The sequence below is a fragment of the Aptenodytes patagonicus genome, chromosome 5, assembly GCF_965638725.1.
Source record: "Aptenodytes patagonicus chromosome 5, bAptPat1.pri.cur, whole genome shotgun sequence".
Taxonomy (NCBI): Eukaryota; Metazoa; Chordata; class Aves; order Sphenisciformes; family Spheniscidae; genus Aptenodytes; species Aptenodytes patagonicus.
Window position 1 is genome coordinate 37,596,293 of NC_134953.1, and position 17,668 is coordinate 37,613,960.

At 37.6% G+C, this 17,668-nt stretch overlaps 1 protein-coding gene across 3 annotated transcripts in view; it reads right to left on the bottom strand.

The window, feature by feature from the left end:
- RUFY2 (RUN and FYVE domain containing 2) overlaps positions 1-16,815 on the bottom strand; it is a 30,682-nt gene extending 13,867 nt beyond the window's left edge. For 2 of the 3 annotated variants that reach the window (XM_076339387.1, XM_076339389.1), the window contains exons 1-12: positions 16,756-16,815; positions 13,774-13,947; positions 13,160-13,277; positions 11,554-11,655; positions 10,139-10,262; positions 7,945-8,006; positions 7,276-7,341; positions 5,407-5,476; positions 4,069-4,170; positions 3,179-3,295; positions 2,402-2,569; positions 826-923 (exon numbers count right to left, since the gene is read on the bottom strand). In XM_076339387.1, coding sequence (XP_076195502.1) covers positions 826-923; positions 2,402-2,569; positions 3,179-3,295; positions 4,069-4,170; positions 5,407-5,476; positions 7,276-7,341; positions 7,945-8,006; positions 10,139-10,262; positions 11,554-11,655; positions 13,160-13,277; positions 13,774-13,947; positions 16,756-16,759 — 1,205 coding nt within the window. In that variant the 5' untranslated portion in view covers positions 16,760-16,815. The remainder of the gene's footprint in view (positions 1-825; positions 924-2,401; positions 2,570-3,178; positions 3,296-4,068; positions 4,171-5,406; positions 5,477-7,275; positions 7,342-7,944; positions 8,007-10,138; positions 10,263-11,553; positions 11,656-13,159; positions 13,278-13,773; positions 13,948-16,755) is intronic. The other variant, XM_076339388.1, reaches the window with a different exon arrangement.
- Positions 16,816-17,668: the final 853 nt, after the last annotated feature.

Here is a 17,668-nt window from a genome sequence, read left to right on the forward strand (position 1 = left end):
AATAGTAAAAACAAAAATTGGGGTAAAAAGAAAAAGAAAAAAGAGGAAAAAAGGATGTCAATAAAAGAATATTCATGTCACTTTTTTTTTTTAAATACATAACCATGTTTTTCATAATCAGATTTAAATGAAAAAAAAAGACATGTCAAACACCAACATGACAGGGCTTATGGATATGTTATATTTTACAATTAAAAAGATCAATGTTGCATATAGGCCACTAAATTAAAACATATGAATCACATTTTAATATTATGTAATACATGCAGTCTAACCATAATGTAAATTCATGTACCGGAATTTTAGTCTTTCACTTTTCAACCTTTCAGTGTAAAAACTCATTACGTCATTGAAAATAATGGTACTTCCAAAGCAACGGACAACAATTTCAAGAGCTTCAGCAAATACAGCAATGATCCATTAAGGCATTAAATGTTTATATTAAGCACATGCTTAAGTATAAGCAAGATTAATGCTTTGGTTTCTATTGCATTTCATTCAGGTGGGGGGAAAAAAAAAAGAGGTAATAATGAATCAGAATTTTGAAGCAGCTGAAAGAACAACTTTTGATATCAGCACAAAAACCTAGGACTGGAAGAAAAATGGTGGAGGAAGAAAAATGAAAGATTAAGTTTGTATTTAAAATAAGTGTATTTGTTAAAAAGAAAAAAAAAAACCAAACAGTAAAGCACTAGTTAAAGTTTCAGAAAGGTTGTTTTTAAATTTTCTAGTTGAAAGTTACATTTCAGTGGCAACTGTGTAGGAATGAAGTAAAATGTAAGGGGATGGAGAAATGAATGAAGAAAAACAAAGATGGACCTGTACCTTTGTTCTAGTTGTTTCATAGTTGCATTAATTTGATTGGTCTTATCCTCTAATCGACCAATTATTTCATTCTTTTCTTTCATAGCATCTTCAGAAACCTGTGTTACAAAAAAGGTTAAAACTGAAGTAGGTATACATTACACTGTTACTTCATGGGTTTTTTTTTCTTCAATATCTAAAGGGAAAAATATTAAAATGGCTTCAGGTTTTGATTCTTTTTAACCATTCCAATCTAAAAAATGTAGCTGACAGTATTTAAAATTTTATGCCTAGCAAATTTGTAGTTTTGTACTTTGCAAGTGTAGATGCTATTTAATAAGTATACATTTTTCATTTTGGTTTCCTTTCTTAGTTAATCATTTTGCAAGTCAACTTAAATTCACTGATCATCGTTTTAAGTAGCTCATCAGAACCGTACCAATAACAAGCTAAGATGCTTAGTCCTGGAAATCCTAAGGTTCTCCAACTCTTATCAAACTACCATATGCACCTAAAAATCTTTTAAGAATTTTACTAACACATTTCACAATTTTGATTGCTTGCAGAGCTGTTACAACCACAGCTTGAAGATCTAAATAAAAGGTAGAGCATTATCCTTGCTATACAGATCAACACTATCAACTGGTCCCTAAACAGCAGAGGTTGGGCATGACTAAACCGTTTTACTCTGCCCAGGAAGAGTATCTGAATGTCATTAAGCGAAATCAGTGTTACCCACAGTCCCCAGAAGTACAGCTTTAAAAGAAAAACAAACCCCTACAGATCCTAACATACTGAAGGACATTCTCTTCTTATTTTTCTTTCCAGCTCTATTTTTATTTCTCTTCCTCTAGTCCAGTTTCCTCACAGTTGCAGGTGGAAAAGTAGCATGCTTTGTCCACCATCTCAATTACGTCTCTGCAACATCTTAATTTTTTTCCTCTCATTCTGCCAGATTTGACTGGTTTCTTGTGCTGTTTTTGATAATTTATTCCATAAATCAAATTTATGTTCTGCATAAATAATTCACTGCTAAACTTCCCTGGTGTTTGGTCACTTGTTAACTGCATGTTGGGTCTCTGAGATCCATATTCTCCCAAAGAAGCATTGCATTGTTACAGATTTTCTTAATTTGTTAACAGATTAAAAAAAAACCAACCTGTAATTAGCTTTTTCCATTTAACACAACCTTGTTTTCCAAATGCCTTTCCTTACTTTGAAAGTTCAGATCTCCTCTTTAACTCCTCACCACGTGCCTACATTCTCGTTTTTTTTATACAACGCAGGCCAAAAAGTGTCATTATCACTAGATATACTATTACTCTCTCTATTCCACACAGCACGTTATTAGGCCATGATCTTATTCTCATGCTCTTTTCTTCTATAAACCCACTAACATTAAGTGACTGCCTTAAGAACTGCTTTGTGTGAAATCATGCTTGCATCAGTAATGTTCCAAAATGACAAGCTGACCTAAGAAGCGGAAGGAAACCAAAAATTACGGAAACAGCAGTAGTTAACTAAACAAAATGGTAATGCATCTCTCTCACTCCAGTCAAAGTCGTTTCATCAGTTTAACAGCAGATTGTTCCTTTACCTGCAGCTTTTGGTACATTTCCATGTTAATTGCTTTAACTTCATCAAGCTGCTGTCGAAGGCCTATGAGGGTATCCTGCTTCTCGTGGATGTCCTTCTCCAGCAACTTCATTGCAAGTTCTATCTCATGTTTCATACTAACTTGAACCACTAACTCATTCTCCATATCCTATAAAACACAAACACAATGCAACAGAGAATATTTAAATAATTATGCAACATTTTATCACTGTTTTGAAAAAGACAAAAGTTAATTCTAACAGAGCTGCAGCACCACCTATTTCACCACTTCAGAAATTCTGCCCCTCTTTAACTTTGCAAATTATCCACTACACAAACATTACGCTCTCATGTACTTAGTGACCGATGTTGTTTTTTTAACTCTAGGAGAAGACAACTCACATAATAAGAAATTAGTCTGCCAGTGTTGCATAGAGTTGCCTAAGTATTAATTACAAAAATAGAACTAAAGGATTTCTATTTTCACAAGATTTAGCATACATACAGAGCATACAGTATTGCTAACAATTTGCCTAAAAATTTCTCAAAGAAAATGTATTTTCTTTACTATGCTTTAGCAACATTGTTACAGAAATATTGATGTATTGATTGCTTCGTTAAAAAAACCTTTTTATTACAGTCAGAGAAAAGGTCATTAAAGTTGATTAAAGGCAGCATCTAAGCTCAGCAAAAGCAAAATAGAAATATTTATATACTGACTCTTCTCAAGCATAATATTTTCTAGAAGTGCTGTGTAATCCTAGAAAAGAACACTTACTTGTCGAAGTTGTGATTCTTCTCGAAGCTGTCGACGTGCTTCATTGTACATTTCATCTAAACCCTGCCTGGAGTGTTTGTATGTTTGAAGTTCTGCTTCAACATCCACCTTAGTTGCCTACAAAGATAGAGAGAATCTATCTTTCTTCACCACAAGTTTAGCAATTAATAGCATAAATCTATCACTTGTGGGAAAAGAAAAAAGCTTAAAAATACATTCTCTAAGCACAGTACAAACATGGAAAGAGCTGTTTCTGCTATGCGGTCATCAGTTTTATAATGAGAATTGAGTAAATCTAGCAAAACAAACATCTGTACTGCAGTACAGTCCTTCAGTAAGTCACTCTAATACACAACTGTTTCAGTACTGAGCAATCCAAACACCTGCTTAACCTGTGCTTTTACCAATTATCCTGTAAAACACATACAAGAAGTTACATATGGAGCTACAAATCACAGCTTAAAAAAAAAGTTCAGCAATTGGATACACGATTACTCCAAATGACATTCTATATAATGAGACAGGTCAGAATAGACAGTTTGCCAACTAAAACACACACTATTTTGACAAGATTTTCAGATAATATTGCCTTAAATGCTCTTAGATATAGCTTACAGTCTACAGAAAACAGGAAGAAGGGAAGAAAAACAGAAAGAATACAAGGAAAAATGCTACAAAATTTGCACATGGTTATAAAACAATCTAGTGTCCTATAATTTTGATATATTTATGCCATTATAAAGCTTCACAGATTTAATAGGTCCTTTCCCTAATAAAAGTTGTTTTAGATTTGGCCCAGCTACTGATTACTTCAAGTTGCAATGTAAGAACATTTGAATGACAATGAACCACATGATGTTACTACGTTAAATGTGGTAAAACTGACATACCTCTAGATGATGCTGTGTTTTCATTAAAATAAGAGTATTTTCACTCCTTAATTGATGGTTTTCTTCCTGAAGTTTAATTATATTATTTTTGGCTATAGCTAACTGAAAAGAAAAAAAAAAAGGGGGGGGGGGGGGAAGGAAAAGCAGCGTGATCTCTTTTGTGAGTGGAAATAAAGAAAAAAATGTTCTGATGAATGCAAGACCAAGACATTCTCTGCTCTATTCTCATAGTCTACCAAACAGAGGTTTAATTGTTTTTAAAGAAAACATAAAGCTCCTGGTTTTAGTAACGAGTCACTTTCATTACACAACAGCATGCGTATTAAAGATACTTCATTATTTCATGTCTGGTAAAGAATATGCTTTCTTTTCATTGCTTCATTATGACTTAAAGACCCTCAATTCCCTTTCCTCATCCTAATTTTTTTCTTTCTATTTGGATTCAAATATATCCAGTTTTGTTCTTTTTTGGACATCTTAATATATCATATGGAGCAATTTACCTAAGAAAACCTCTCCCTGATGAAAAGAAAACATATTTACAAAAAAGGAAACATTATAACGGGGCCCTACAGTATATACCTTAATGTCAGAATTATAAACCAGCTGATCAAAATAGGTAGACAATTGAGCTGAAGGCTTGTAAAGGAACCAGAATACTCTGAGAATTAACACTCAGAAAAAATGTTTTCCCTCTATCTGGATACATTAATACCCAGAGTGAGCTAGCTATCCCTTCAACAGCTGAATTTAGACATTCCAATTTTCCACTTCATTAACTATTTCTCAAGCAGCTCGCATTAAAAAAACCTGTACTTTCTCTTATAAAGCTAAAAATATTGGAATCTAGTCAAGCAGCAAAGATAACCCGAAATATAGGATATAAATACAAAACCAGAGCTAGACAAGTCTAAAAACTGTATATAAGCATATGGTAAATAAGCAAGAAACAATCCTTTGGCTAAAGCTGAGAACAGTAACAGAAATTGCTTGGTGAACTACTTTCTGTCTCTTTGTAGCAACTGGTGTCATCCATTATGGACTAGTCATCTGCACAAAATCAGACTGACAGCTGGCATTAAGAAAGGCTTCTCTTCTGGTTTTGTCCAAAGCGGGAAATTGAGATGTTCTACAGAATTAATTTACTGATGCTGCAGGCTACCTAGGCAAGCTGACTTCAAATGCCTGCATCTACTGCACCTTTTCCTCAAGCCAAAATAAAGGTATTTGAACATATTATACAGAACTTACATAGATTAAAATAATTTAAGTATATTTAGAAAAATAGTGTTTGAGAGTAAATAATATCTATTACACATTACTAAAAGAAAATAATACCTCTTCGATCAGTTTAGTGTTTGATTTCTCTAGTGAATCAACTCTTGCATGTAGACTGCTAACTGTGCTACTGAAAGAGAAAAAGAAAAAACTTATTCAAAATTACATCAAAACTCATTCAACCAAGCTCAAAGGCTTTAATGCGAGGTACAGTGATTAATGGCTAAGTGCTAAAAGGTCTGCTCCCATTATTTGAGGTTTTCCTAAATATAAGAAAATTAGTCTCCCTTGTTGAACATTTATATACTTCTTTCCAACTCCCAATGTCATCCCTGTCACTTAAACTCCTGGTTGCGTGTGAGTATACATGTATTCTCCCCTTCCTTTATCCTCACAACTATATTGTATCCAAACGTTTAATGAGTTCCCTTAAAAGACAGTTTACAATCTTCTTGGGTTTTTCCCCCCGTATAACGAAACCATTCTCCAGGTTCTCTTCCTCCAAAACCCATTTCTTTTACAAAATTATTTGCTTCTCCACATTTTTTGAGATTTATCCTCAGGCTATCTCTTTCTTGATGCTTCTTGACTTCATTTAGAAGTCTCATCAGACTTTTATTACTCTGTGGTTTTTTATCGTATCAAACTACATACAGGCCTTCTCCTATTTCTGCTGTAAGCACACTTTTTTAGGCTGCACTTCACACGCAGAAAAAAAAACCCTATTCTGTAACACCGTTTACTTTTCCACGTATTTCTATTGTGGTGTTACTCAGAAGTTACCAGTTCTTTAAGAATGGCAAGGTAGAGGAGATTAATGCATTTTAGGATGTCTGGAAAGGAACAGCTGACCTGAAATAAAACAGGAGAGTTGGTGAACCACTGGTTTGCAAGTAATTCTATGCATAAACCAGTGTACAAGAACATACTCAATGCACAGAGGCTCACCTGAATAATGACAGCTACCATCACAGAAACACCACTATTCTTAATTGTGATAGTTCCTTTCTCCTGCTTAACTTTCATTCTGCTCATACTTGACGCACTCAGTTATTCTGTCCTGTTGAAGGTTTCTGCTCAGTGACTGACACAATTTCAGATCAGCATACCTTTACCCCAACTGTAGCCATATAGTAACTAACGATCAAGATTACCAGCATTAAAAATGAAAAAATACAATTACATTTCAAAAAGGGATCAAGAAGATCAGCTATACTACAGATTCTACAGAAGTTCTTTGTGGGTTTGTTGTTTGGTTTTGGGGGTGGTTTTTTTTCTCTTTTTTAGCTCCTCGCACTGTTTAATTTTGTACAATACTCCTCAGAGAATTACAATCACTGTTCCTCTATTTGTACAGTAACAAACACAGTGGTGGACTAGGTTTGCTCCATCCAGCCAAGTAACGGGGAAAGGCTGCTTTCCTGAAAACTGTTTTTACAGGAACCACAACCTACAATGTATAAGTAGTTTCCAGCAAGCAATGAACCTATTCAGTTTTGGTCCTAGGCATTAAAGCTACAAACTAAATATTATGAAAGACAAAGAAACAAAAACATGTGGATTCACCCAGAACACTCAATAATACTTTTTGAAAACCGTTAAAGAGAATGCAGTTAAAATCCAGATCAAGCTTTGCATTCCTGTGAAGTTATGCATCGTGAGGACCTTGATCAGTTTTGGCCTGCTGTTTTTCATTTCTTTGAAGAATAAAGGTTCTGACTGTCAAAAAAAAAAGCATGAAAACTGAGACTTCCTGAGTCTCTCCAGAAGAGCATATCCTTTCTAACTTCATTACGTCCTCAGTCTAAACATGAAGAATTTGCATCCCTTTCTCTGAAGTTCTCTCTCACAAAGCTGTGGTACAAAAGGAATTAGAGGTGTTTTACCTGTAAGCCTGGACTGACATGCATACTTCAAAGTAATACTTACTTCAGTTGTCTGTTTAGTTCTTCAACATAATTCTTTTGGTCCAAAATTGCAGCGATCTGTACATTTCTAAAGCAAGCACATAATAAAATTAGCTTTAAGAAAATGATGTAGTGAACTATGTACTGAAAACATACATCTCTATCATATGTAAATGTCCATCTTAATTGTGCTTTTTAAAAAGAAAGGAAGAACTTCATCTCACAGTCATGAAGTCAATAACTTACATGTTGTTACATCAGTGAGAGACAAAAAAACCCAATGCTTTAATTGCAAACAATTTCTCTACTTCAAACATAAGAACATATACAGTCTCAAAAGAAAAAGAATGTTTATTTACTCTGCTGTAACTCTGGTTCTTTGATATACTGACTAAATCCCAAGGTGAGGGCTTAAAGGTTAGCAGGTTCTTTTTCACTGCCGCCTTGCAATCCTCCAATACTGTCCATCAGGTAAAGGAAGTAGGTAACGTTGCTGAGGCTTGCTTCAGAGTGCAACTATTGGTCCAGCAAACTAGTAATACAGAACAATGTAGCGTACAATTTTTCTCAACACTGCGAGATCAGAAAACTTCATCTTTAGGGAACCTGACTTATTTCTACAAAGAACAGGACACCAGTCAAGAAATCATTTGTTAAGATGCAAAATCTGAGGTATTTGGTGGGGACATACCTTTCCTTACCCCCAACGTCATCATCACTCTTTAAATACATAGAGAAATCGATCACCCCAACCTAGGGGAAAGCAAATGTACAGAGTTTCATATCATACAAGTAACTGCTGTTGATATTCATGGTCTTGTATCTACATAATTACTAAAACCTCAGTTACATCAGCTTTTTTAAGATTGGTCCAGTTTCAGCCAGAAGCTCAAAAAACTGAACCGTAACATTTTAAACAAGATTTTTTTTTTTTTTTAAAGCGTAGTCTCACGTATTTGTCAAGAATTATGTTACCTTTGACCAAAATTAACAATGTGCCAGGTACCAAATCCAAAAGAAAAGATGACTTCTTACCTCTGACTAAGCTTAGCCAAGAACTTACTGGAAGACTTTCATTTGGGGAATTATCAGATACTACTCGACCCTATCACTGATTGAGCAGACTTGTGATAATTTGTCTATAGTGTTTCACATGATTTCCTATCACAGCACATCTCCCAAACTGATGTTTCCCCCATGTTTAGCTTTTCAATACTCTTTGCCAAATAATGCTACCTCTCCACAGCTGCTGATTCCCAGGTGTGCCAGCTCAACTGCATTCATTTTTTTAAACCTTCTAAATCTGAATCTAATTAATTTATTTTCTATTCAATTGTAATTTAATCATATATACTATAAATAACATTACCATGAGTTCTGCTTCCAACTCTATTCATGAACCTCTAACAAAAGTATTTAACCACATTTGCTTTACCAAAACCCTTCCTTTTTGGTCTCTAGCAGCCTCTTTACAAAAGTATTTCAATTTCTCTGATCTACTGCTTCCTTCCTGAGCTCCCTTTAGCTTTTGAATACAAGTAACTTGCTTAAGTCTAACATTTCCTTGGTTTGTACAATGCTCTCCTGTCAAGTTTCCTATGATGGTCTTCTACTTGTTCTTTCCATATCTTTTCTAAAAAGTCTCTCCCCCAAAAGCTTTTTAAAAAACATATTTTGCCTATTAAAGCAAAATACTCTCTCTAAAAAAGTAAAATGTTATCTCTATAGAGGTTACTTTGTTTTAATTCTCCCTGGGTGCAGAGACACATTTCACCATTGAATGGCATTTTTCTAACATACCAAAACTATGCTCCCAGATGCAACTTCCATCATCCTTCAGAAGTTTCTCTTTCTGCTCAGTACAACTTGCTTCTTCTGGCTTTTCTGAGAAGGTGCCTTATTTACACTCTTCACAAAAAGAATTGCTCTAAAATCTCATCTGGACAGCCACTACTACCTTCTCAAATCAAGTTTTATGTCCCATCATATAGCAAAGCCACCAAGTGACCTAGATAACAAATGTGTAGCTAGCAACAGATTTTGTGATTTATAATACACACATATAATTCTCAAGACCACATCGGTAAGTTTTATATAATTACAAGCTTTTCAATATTATGTCTTCTGGTACGCAAGATCAGTGCCTAGAACATTAGATAGTAACTAGAATGAACAATCTAAGACAAGTTAACCCTATGATTCACATTCTTTGCCATAGAAATTGCTTTTTCATCAAATATATGCTGAAATACAGTAAATAATCACTTAAACCATTATGATTTTTTTCCACAAAGAAGCTGGACAAAAACAATCAGGACTGAACACAGCCTACATTTATTTATAAATACTTGTGCATCTGCCTTTAAAAATAATCTGTCAAGATTTTCTCGGAAAAGATCAGAGTCCAAAGTCAAAGCACTTTGCAAAGGAGGAAGAATTCTAAGTCTTGTTTTGCAGACTGAAAGCAGTCACCCTCTTATAAGGTCTTTTATTACACTATGCGAAGTGAGTTGTTGTTTCAGGTTCTTGAAACATTCTTATTATGAATGAATGGGATAAACTGATCACGGACCTATACCTCTCCCGCAAAGGAAAAGGATGTTATGCAATTAAGATGGAAAGAACTCTGCATTGCTACTATTGCATCCATTTGATGACAAAGCATAAAACTTTATCCTTGCACTCTGACAATTATCACCATCTAAAGGTCTGACCCAACTGATACTGAGGCTGATGCAACAGCCCCCACTGATCCAGGAGCGGGATCACGCCCTGAACAGTCTCTAGTAAGATTTCTGATAAGTCACAACTCCATAGTAACAAAATTCACTGTACATAAAAATCTTACGGATTGCATGTACATTACTTTACCTGTATTGACTTACTTGTGAATCTAGGTCTTCTCCCTTCACACACAGGTTAGCATCTATCACATTTAACCCAACTAATAGCCCAACAATAACTGCTCCTTCTTCCTCCATCATTAGTGCATGATACTCATAAAATTCACTGTTAAAGAAGAAAATTGCATCTTATTGGTCTATTCAGTATATTTACACGCAATAAATTAATAATAAGTGACATCTAAATCCGAATTGTTTCTCTTATTTTAGCCTTACTCCAACATCCTTAAAGATGAACTGGGTCTGCCCATACTTTCACCTCACAAATATTTAAAAATTGAAAGTGCATGGTTTGTCTCAGAGGCTATTAGAGATACTACCTTTGGCTCCAGAAATCTGAGCCACAAGCTGCTGGAGGGCTGGGAAATCTGCAGGGCAAGACTTATTTTGCCTTTTGAGAAGGAAAAAAAAAAAGGCTCTTCGCTTGCTATTAGCCACTTTTGAATAGAATACTGCAACAGATGGATGTTTGGCCATGTTGAGTCAGACAATTCCTATGTTGCTAAAAAACACTAGAGAACGCAAAAGAAGAATGGTAAAAAATTTACCTTGTGTGAAAAAAGGTCTTGACTTCAATGAACACATGCTCGAAATTAAAGAAGCCAAGTAAGAGATTAAATGGGTAAGAGAAGAGAAACGGAAAGGGCTGAAATGGCTTTTAAAAGAAAAACACCCCACTAAACAACAGAATACCAACATTGACTTCCTCCTCCTTGCATTTTTTAAATAAACTTTTAGACTCCATGAAATAAACTGTGCTTTCAATGGAAAAGTCCATAGCTGTTGAACACCAATGTCATCCTGACATACCAGTATTATCTAGGCATACAAGAAAAGTCTTAAAAATACGTATAGGTTATAGAACTGAAATTAAGATGACAAGTTTTTTTTTCCCTTTGTGCTTCAACTACCCCATCAGAAAGGAGAAGTTACACTAGAAGAGAGCAATGCCAGTTTTAGAACTGTGAAAGGAAAGTTGAAGGCAATCGTCCTCCATGCAATGGTAGCTCAGTAGGAAACCATGCATATGGTAGGGGTGAATTCATTTCCTCTCCAGAGGCTTCTAGTCCATACTCTGCACGGTGGAGGAATGCAGCGGGAGCCCTTCCCCATCACCCTCATGTATGAAAGAATAGTCAGGCACGTTGCAGAAGGCCCCCCTACATGATGGGGAGGAAAAATCTCTTCACCTGTCTGCTGGCCCTCAGTCTTGATGAGGCAGCGGTGTTTGGTCCCTCTACCCTGAGGACTGGAAAAAATCAGCCCACAAGCGAGTAGCTACACCTTGCTACACTAAGGGCACATTAAAAAGTAGCAAACAGAAAATAATATTTTTTTTTTTCAGGATACTAAACCTCTAAAAATAGACTATAAACAAAATCTACTTAATTGTTTACCTGAGAAGATCTCTCTGAATGATTAAACAGCGAAGATAGTCAGCCATTTTCTTCTGCATTAGTGCTAACCGTAACCAGGCCCGAGCACGGCCCAGTGGTGTTCTGAAAAAAAGGGCATGAAGACAAACAGTCTGAAATCAACAATATATCAATTAATTCACTGTCTTAAATATCTTATCAGTCTATTGGTACAGCAATTGGTATTTCTGAAAAGGTATTTTAAACTACTAGTTGAGCAATGCAGTCTGGGAAGCCATAATGTCTAGGCTTTGACTCCAAGCTTTGGGATAGTATCAGAAAAATTTTCATCAACTCAGCTGGGCTTGGGAGCAGACCCTGGAAAGAACAGGAATAGAGAAGGCACAAGAGCCTGACAGTAAAATTAACTGTTTTGTTCAGAGAGTGAAAACATGCAACTTTCTACACACTGTTGTATTTCAATGTGCTTTGTTCTCACACAGTACAGGGCTAGCAGTATGGAAAGAATTTTTAAGAGTGGTGCTGTTTTCCTGTAAGTACCTTCCTCTTAACCTGACAGCGCCTGTAAAGATAATCTTGAAAGTCCTGTTTCTAGCTGAAGCAAAACGTCTGCCACAATTCAGACTCCTTTCTGCAACTTGCTTATAAAGTCTTCAGAGGAATTGTGAGAAAAGTAACTGAATGTCCATTACAACTCATCACACAAGCTTGCCTTCCCAATCCTATTCTCTGGGTCTACACAACACGTACTGAATTCTAGCTTTAACTCATACTTGTTTACAAACTCAGGGGTATCTTAGAAAGACAATTCAAAAAAGAAGAAAATGTATGCAACTAGCAAACATTAATAACCATCAAATTAAACCTAAACCTTTGGATCCTCCTCTTCTAGTGCTTGCACACTTAGAAGCAGTAAGCACGTAAATGCAAAAAAAAACCCCAAAAAACCTGCATGCTGTATCAGGACAGGAAGAATGTAACACATTTGGCAAAGGGTATTATTTCATCTGGCCTGATACGAGAGTAAATAACAATTTATATACCTATGTGCTTTAAATAAGGTCTAAAGCTATAAATTATAATCCTTATGCTGCCATATACCAATCACAGTGTAACCAAACCCTTTTGGAATTTAATGTATGGCCAATTATGAAGCTAAATACCAAAGCAGAGTGCAGAGGAATGGGAGGAGATTGTAGTTCACAGCATAAATTTACATTTGAGAAGGATCCTACACACAAGAATCTGAAAAGCTGCCTAATACTTTCCTCTTCAGTATGTTACCTTTTGTTTTTATACAGCCTTTGCTGACTAGACCTCATGCGTTTGCTGCAGTTCTAGACTGCAGACTTTTTGATACACAACCTGTTCCTTTTTGCACCATTTTTGTCCACCATTCAGAAACCTTTTCTCCCAGAAACATCAGAAAAGAACATAAAAATACTACTTTTTTAGCTGTTTTGTGCAGAACATGAAAAGCTAGCAGGATTCATTCACCTGTGCTCTCCCCCAGTATAATGTGCTAGCTGTTCAAAGGCTTGATTAATGCCAAATGAAATCATGAGACATCTGTAGATTCTCGACCAGGTCCTTTATTTTCTTGCTGTATTTTACCAATACTACTTACTTAAGACCAGGCAAATCTCTGACACTTGCTGCTATTTCCTCAGCTTCTGGATATAATTTCTCCACAAGTTCCAGAGGACCCCAGATGGTTTTATTGTAACTTAGAAAGGATTTTCTTACTAGGGAAAGAAAAATTAAGTAACTGAATTAATTTAAATGACTGGAGTAGCTTCCTTCAAATAGCTGGTGTGGTGAAAGGGTTAACTGCTGAGCCTAGACTTCCAGATAACAGATAACTGCAACACTGGTTAGGCCACCAGTATCCAAAGCCATCTTCCAAATTACTTTGCTGTGAACATAAAATTGCTGTGCTAGAACAAAATAATATGAAAAGGATGACTGGCTAAAAATATAAGCTACATACATACATGCAGTTGTGGTAATCCCTGGACCATTTACAACAAATGGTATACAAAAGAAAAAGTTGGTAAATGTGGAAATATATGTTGTGAAGTATTAATAATGACACTGTTAATCACAAAAGGTGACAATTTATGTATTTTCTTCACTTCTTAAAGCAACATAACACACTCTGATTTTATCTCATTCAAGAAAGAAAGGAAGAAAAATGGCATGTTTGGGATGAGAAATATGCAGCTAGAGCAATTACCACACCTTTAAGGCCATGCTTCAGGCAGTGCTCCATGACTACAAAGAACTGCTGCAAAGGTGGATAGTCAGAATCCAGAGTGCGGCCAAAGCTCAAAGCTGATTCAATGAGTCCTTTGATACTCAATTTAGCCATATTGAGTAAATTTGCTCTTTCTACGGCTGTAGGGTCCTTTACAGCTAAGACAATAAAGAGAGAAAAAAGTTATGGTTCAAGTTTTAGAAGAGATGCAAAATAATAAAATGCTTCATGGCCACCTTGTTCAAAGAAAAACTTACCTTAACCTAGATAAACTCTAAGGAATAATTTAGTAAGTGCTATAAACCACCATGTTATAGAAAAGCATCCACTCCTACAAACACCCTTACAGACCTTACATTGTTTTAATAGGTGAATGAAAAAACAAGGCCGGAAATGTCAGTTCTCAGGTACTGTGTTGTCTCAGTACATCTCGGACGCAGTCAGTAACTGCAAATTAACACAGGCATCAATGTGTGTACTCAAAAGTTCTGCTGCATAACAGCAATCAGTGCCCTTAACATGATATCAAAGCAGCATTCCTATTAATGTAAGTATCTATTTGGTGTATTATAGTCCACCTACAGAAACAGACATCATACTTCTTATATATAATCACTTTCCACTGTAGTCTTAATTTCACAGTGACATAAACACATGCTTTTCTTCTTAGGCTGTACATAGTCTCAGCCAGTAAACCTGGAGCAGTTTCAGGAAAATATTACATATTATATACTGAAATTTCAGCTTCTCATATAGCTAAAGCTAAAAAATATTTTCTACACAGGGAAGTTTAAGAACGAAAGGTTTTGCTTTAACTTAAAAGTATTTTTGGTAAACTTTACAAAATGTACAACACAAAAATACATTTGGGGATTAAATCTAGTCAGTAAAAACCCCATAGCTTTTTAAAATCATCTTAATCTGACAGAATGGACAAGGTTCCCCTTCTTAGAGTTCCTGCTACTGACACCAGTGTTCAGGAGATTCTTAGTTTATTTTCATTTGTAATGAAGCAGTTCAAACATTCAGGCCACCCTCTATTTTGCCAAACTGAAACAGAGACAAAACAGCCCTCTGTTTATTACCATGATCAAAGTAACTTGGAAAGAAGCAAAAAAAGTTGATGATTTACTGTTTTCTGCAATTAAATCTAACAAATGGAGTAAAAAACAAATGAAGAACACAGATCATCTTTTTTTAAGACACTGAGACACAGATGCCAAAGTATCTATACAGATTTGTGTCTAAGAAAAAATGCGAGCCTCTTCCACTGTAAATTTGCGTATTGGTATATGACCTTATGTCTTTGCACATCAGAAAGCATAAAGAACTGTATACATCAAAGCCAAAACCAAAAAAAAAAAATCATTGAAACAAATGGATACTTTCTCGGTTCCTCAAACAGCAATGAAATGCCTTGTCTCATTTCTTACATACCACAGCTTTAGTTATTTAGGTGTTATATATTAGAAACTTAGAAAATTACTTTCTAATTTTCCGTATTCCTAACTGCCTGTCAAATATCAAATTACCATATTACCATACAACCTAATCTATCTCAGTTTTCTAGGAAAAAGAAACCACTGAGATGATGTACCTGAGATAACCTTAAAAACTACTTCTAGAGTCTCTCAATTTACCAGTACTTCAACAGAAAACACTAAAAGATGTTAGAAGACACAGCAGACAATCAGCAACAGTGCCCTGGCAAAAATTTACCCAGTTAGCAGTCATGGCTCCCTAGTTTGTCTCTTGACTTCCTGCCGGGGACTGAACCAACCCTACCAAAAGCAGCATCAATACCCCTGTCTGGAACAGATAGAGGCATGCAACAATAGGAGCGTTTCTGTTGGTAAAGCTCATGTCAGACTTCCTGCTTTTTTATTAGGTTTGCTATCAACAGTACTAAATCTGAATGTTATCATAGAAAAAGCCTTGTTCGATTCAAACTTCAGGTGGATAGCTCTCCCTCACTACATATTCAAGTCTATTTCCCCAAAGGCATCTTACAAATTCCTTCAGGTGACCTCATTTTGACTTTTGGAGCTGATCCTCCCCACAGACAGACTTCCACGTCTACTGTCTTTTTAACTGTCAGCCCTCTTGCCTGGTCTTTCTGAGGCAGAAACAAATTTAGGTCTGTTTTAAAGCATGGTCCTCCTGCATATAGCTTTTTTTCTTCACCTACTTCTTAAAAAAAGATCAAGATTTAGAATTTCATACAGAATGTTTTCTAGTAACTGCTGGTCAGGGATTGTATGGGGTAGACTGTACATACATGGTGCAAAATGAGCTGTGAAGGGCCCTGAAGTGTTCTTCTCACCCCAAAGCAGCAGCCCCAGAAGGGACTATTTGCAGGTGGCACTGATGTCGCCAGCTTCACCAGAGTCTGACTAGCAAGGCTTGGCCTAACAGACAATATTCCTCTCCCAGCTTGGATAAGCAGGCAAACCCTTACTGCAAACTGCAAAAACACCCCCAAGCGTGTAGTCGCTACGGCTACAGGCTGAATAAGGTCTCCTTGCGCCACCCGACAGCTAGCAGGAAACAAGTATTTTTCTCCGCTAAAGCGTGCTCGGCGGCACGAACCCCTCCGCCTTCCCAAAGCACGGTCCCCCGACGCACCAGCCGTTTCGATGAGCGCCGGCCGCCTCCCAGCGACTGGGGAGGAGGGAGACCTGACAGCGCCCGGGCTCCCGCACTGGCTGACAGACCGCGGGGCCGGAGGCCGCCCCCGACGCCAGGCCGGCACCGCCACCGCCCGACGAGGCCGCGGGCCATACTCAGCCCCGCTCCCGCCGCAGCGGACATTTTCTGCCTGTGCGGGCGCCGCCGCAACGCAGCTCGCAGCCGTACCGCCGGCAGCTGGGGGCGGCGGCCGCCGCAGGCCCCCTTCTCCCCGCCCTGGACCCGGCGCCCCCCGTCCAGCCCGGTCCCGCTCCCCGGGCGCCGCAGCCGCCGCTCACCCATGGCCGGAGAGGAGGAGCCGCGGTCTCAGCCGCTCCCTGCGGGCCCTGCAGCTCCTCCCGTCCCGCCGCTGCGTGGGCCCGGCCCCTTCGCCTGCACCCAACGGCGCCCCCGGCGGCGGGAGGACCCGCCCCCGGCCCGGCGGCTGCGGCCCCTCCAGGGCGGGCGGTGGCAGCGCCGCGGTTTCCTTCCTGTCGCGATAACCTACAGCCCGACAGCCGGGGTTTACCTACAGGGCTGCTACTATTGCACTGTTCATATATCCCTTGCCCTGAGCACAGAGGGCATCAAGCTTCCCGCCTCGGAGGGGGGTAGCAAAGATGGTAGCCGTATTGCCAAAAAGAGATGGCCAAGAGTGTCAGGGCAGTTGTAACAGTTCTGCTGTCATAGGCACGTGAAGCCTTTAATATAAGCACAAGCAAGCAGCATAAACTTGAGACTTCTCTCCTTCTGTCTTGTGATTAAAAGCTTCAACCCCCGACTTTTATTCCAAATCATAAGTCTCTGAAGCTGGATAACCTGTATCAGAACAAAAACTATTATTCTTAAATTCAAACACCTAGAAAAAGCTCTGAATTCAGTACCTTAAGAAACAGTGTGCTAGGAATAAAAGTTCGCATTTTCAAAAGACACAGATATGTCAATTACTTACAAGTTTTTGATTTTTAATTTAAAAAAAAAATTTTGAATCTCACCAGAAAACCAGAAACCACTGTAGCCCGAGAAGTCTGAGGTGTTTAATACCAAGCATTTTTGTCATACAGAGATAGGATCTCAGTTTATGCTTACTGCACCTTAAGTGCTACAATGTGCTTTGCTTTAGTCATTATTCCAAACCATCCTCCTTCCCCTTCCCTTCTTAAGAAAGGCTAATGAGCAAGCTGTAGAACAAAAACATGTGCTTCACCAGTT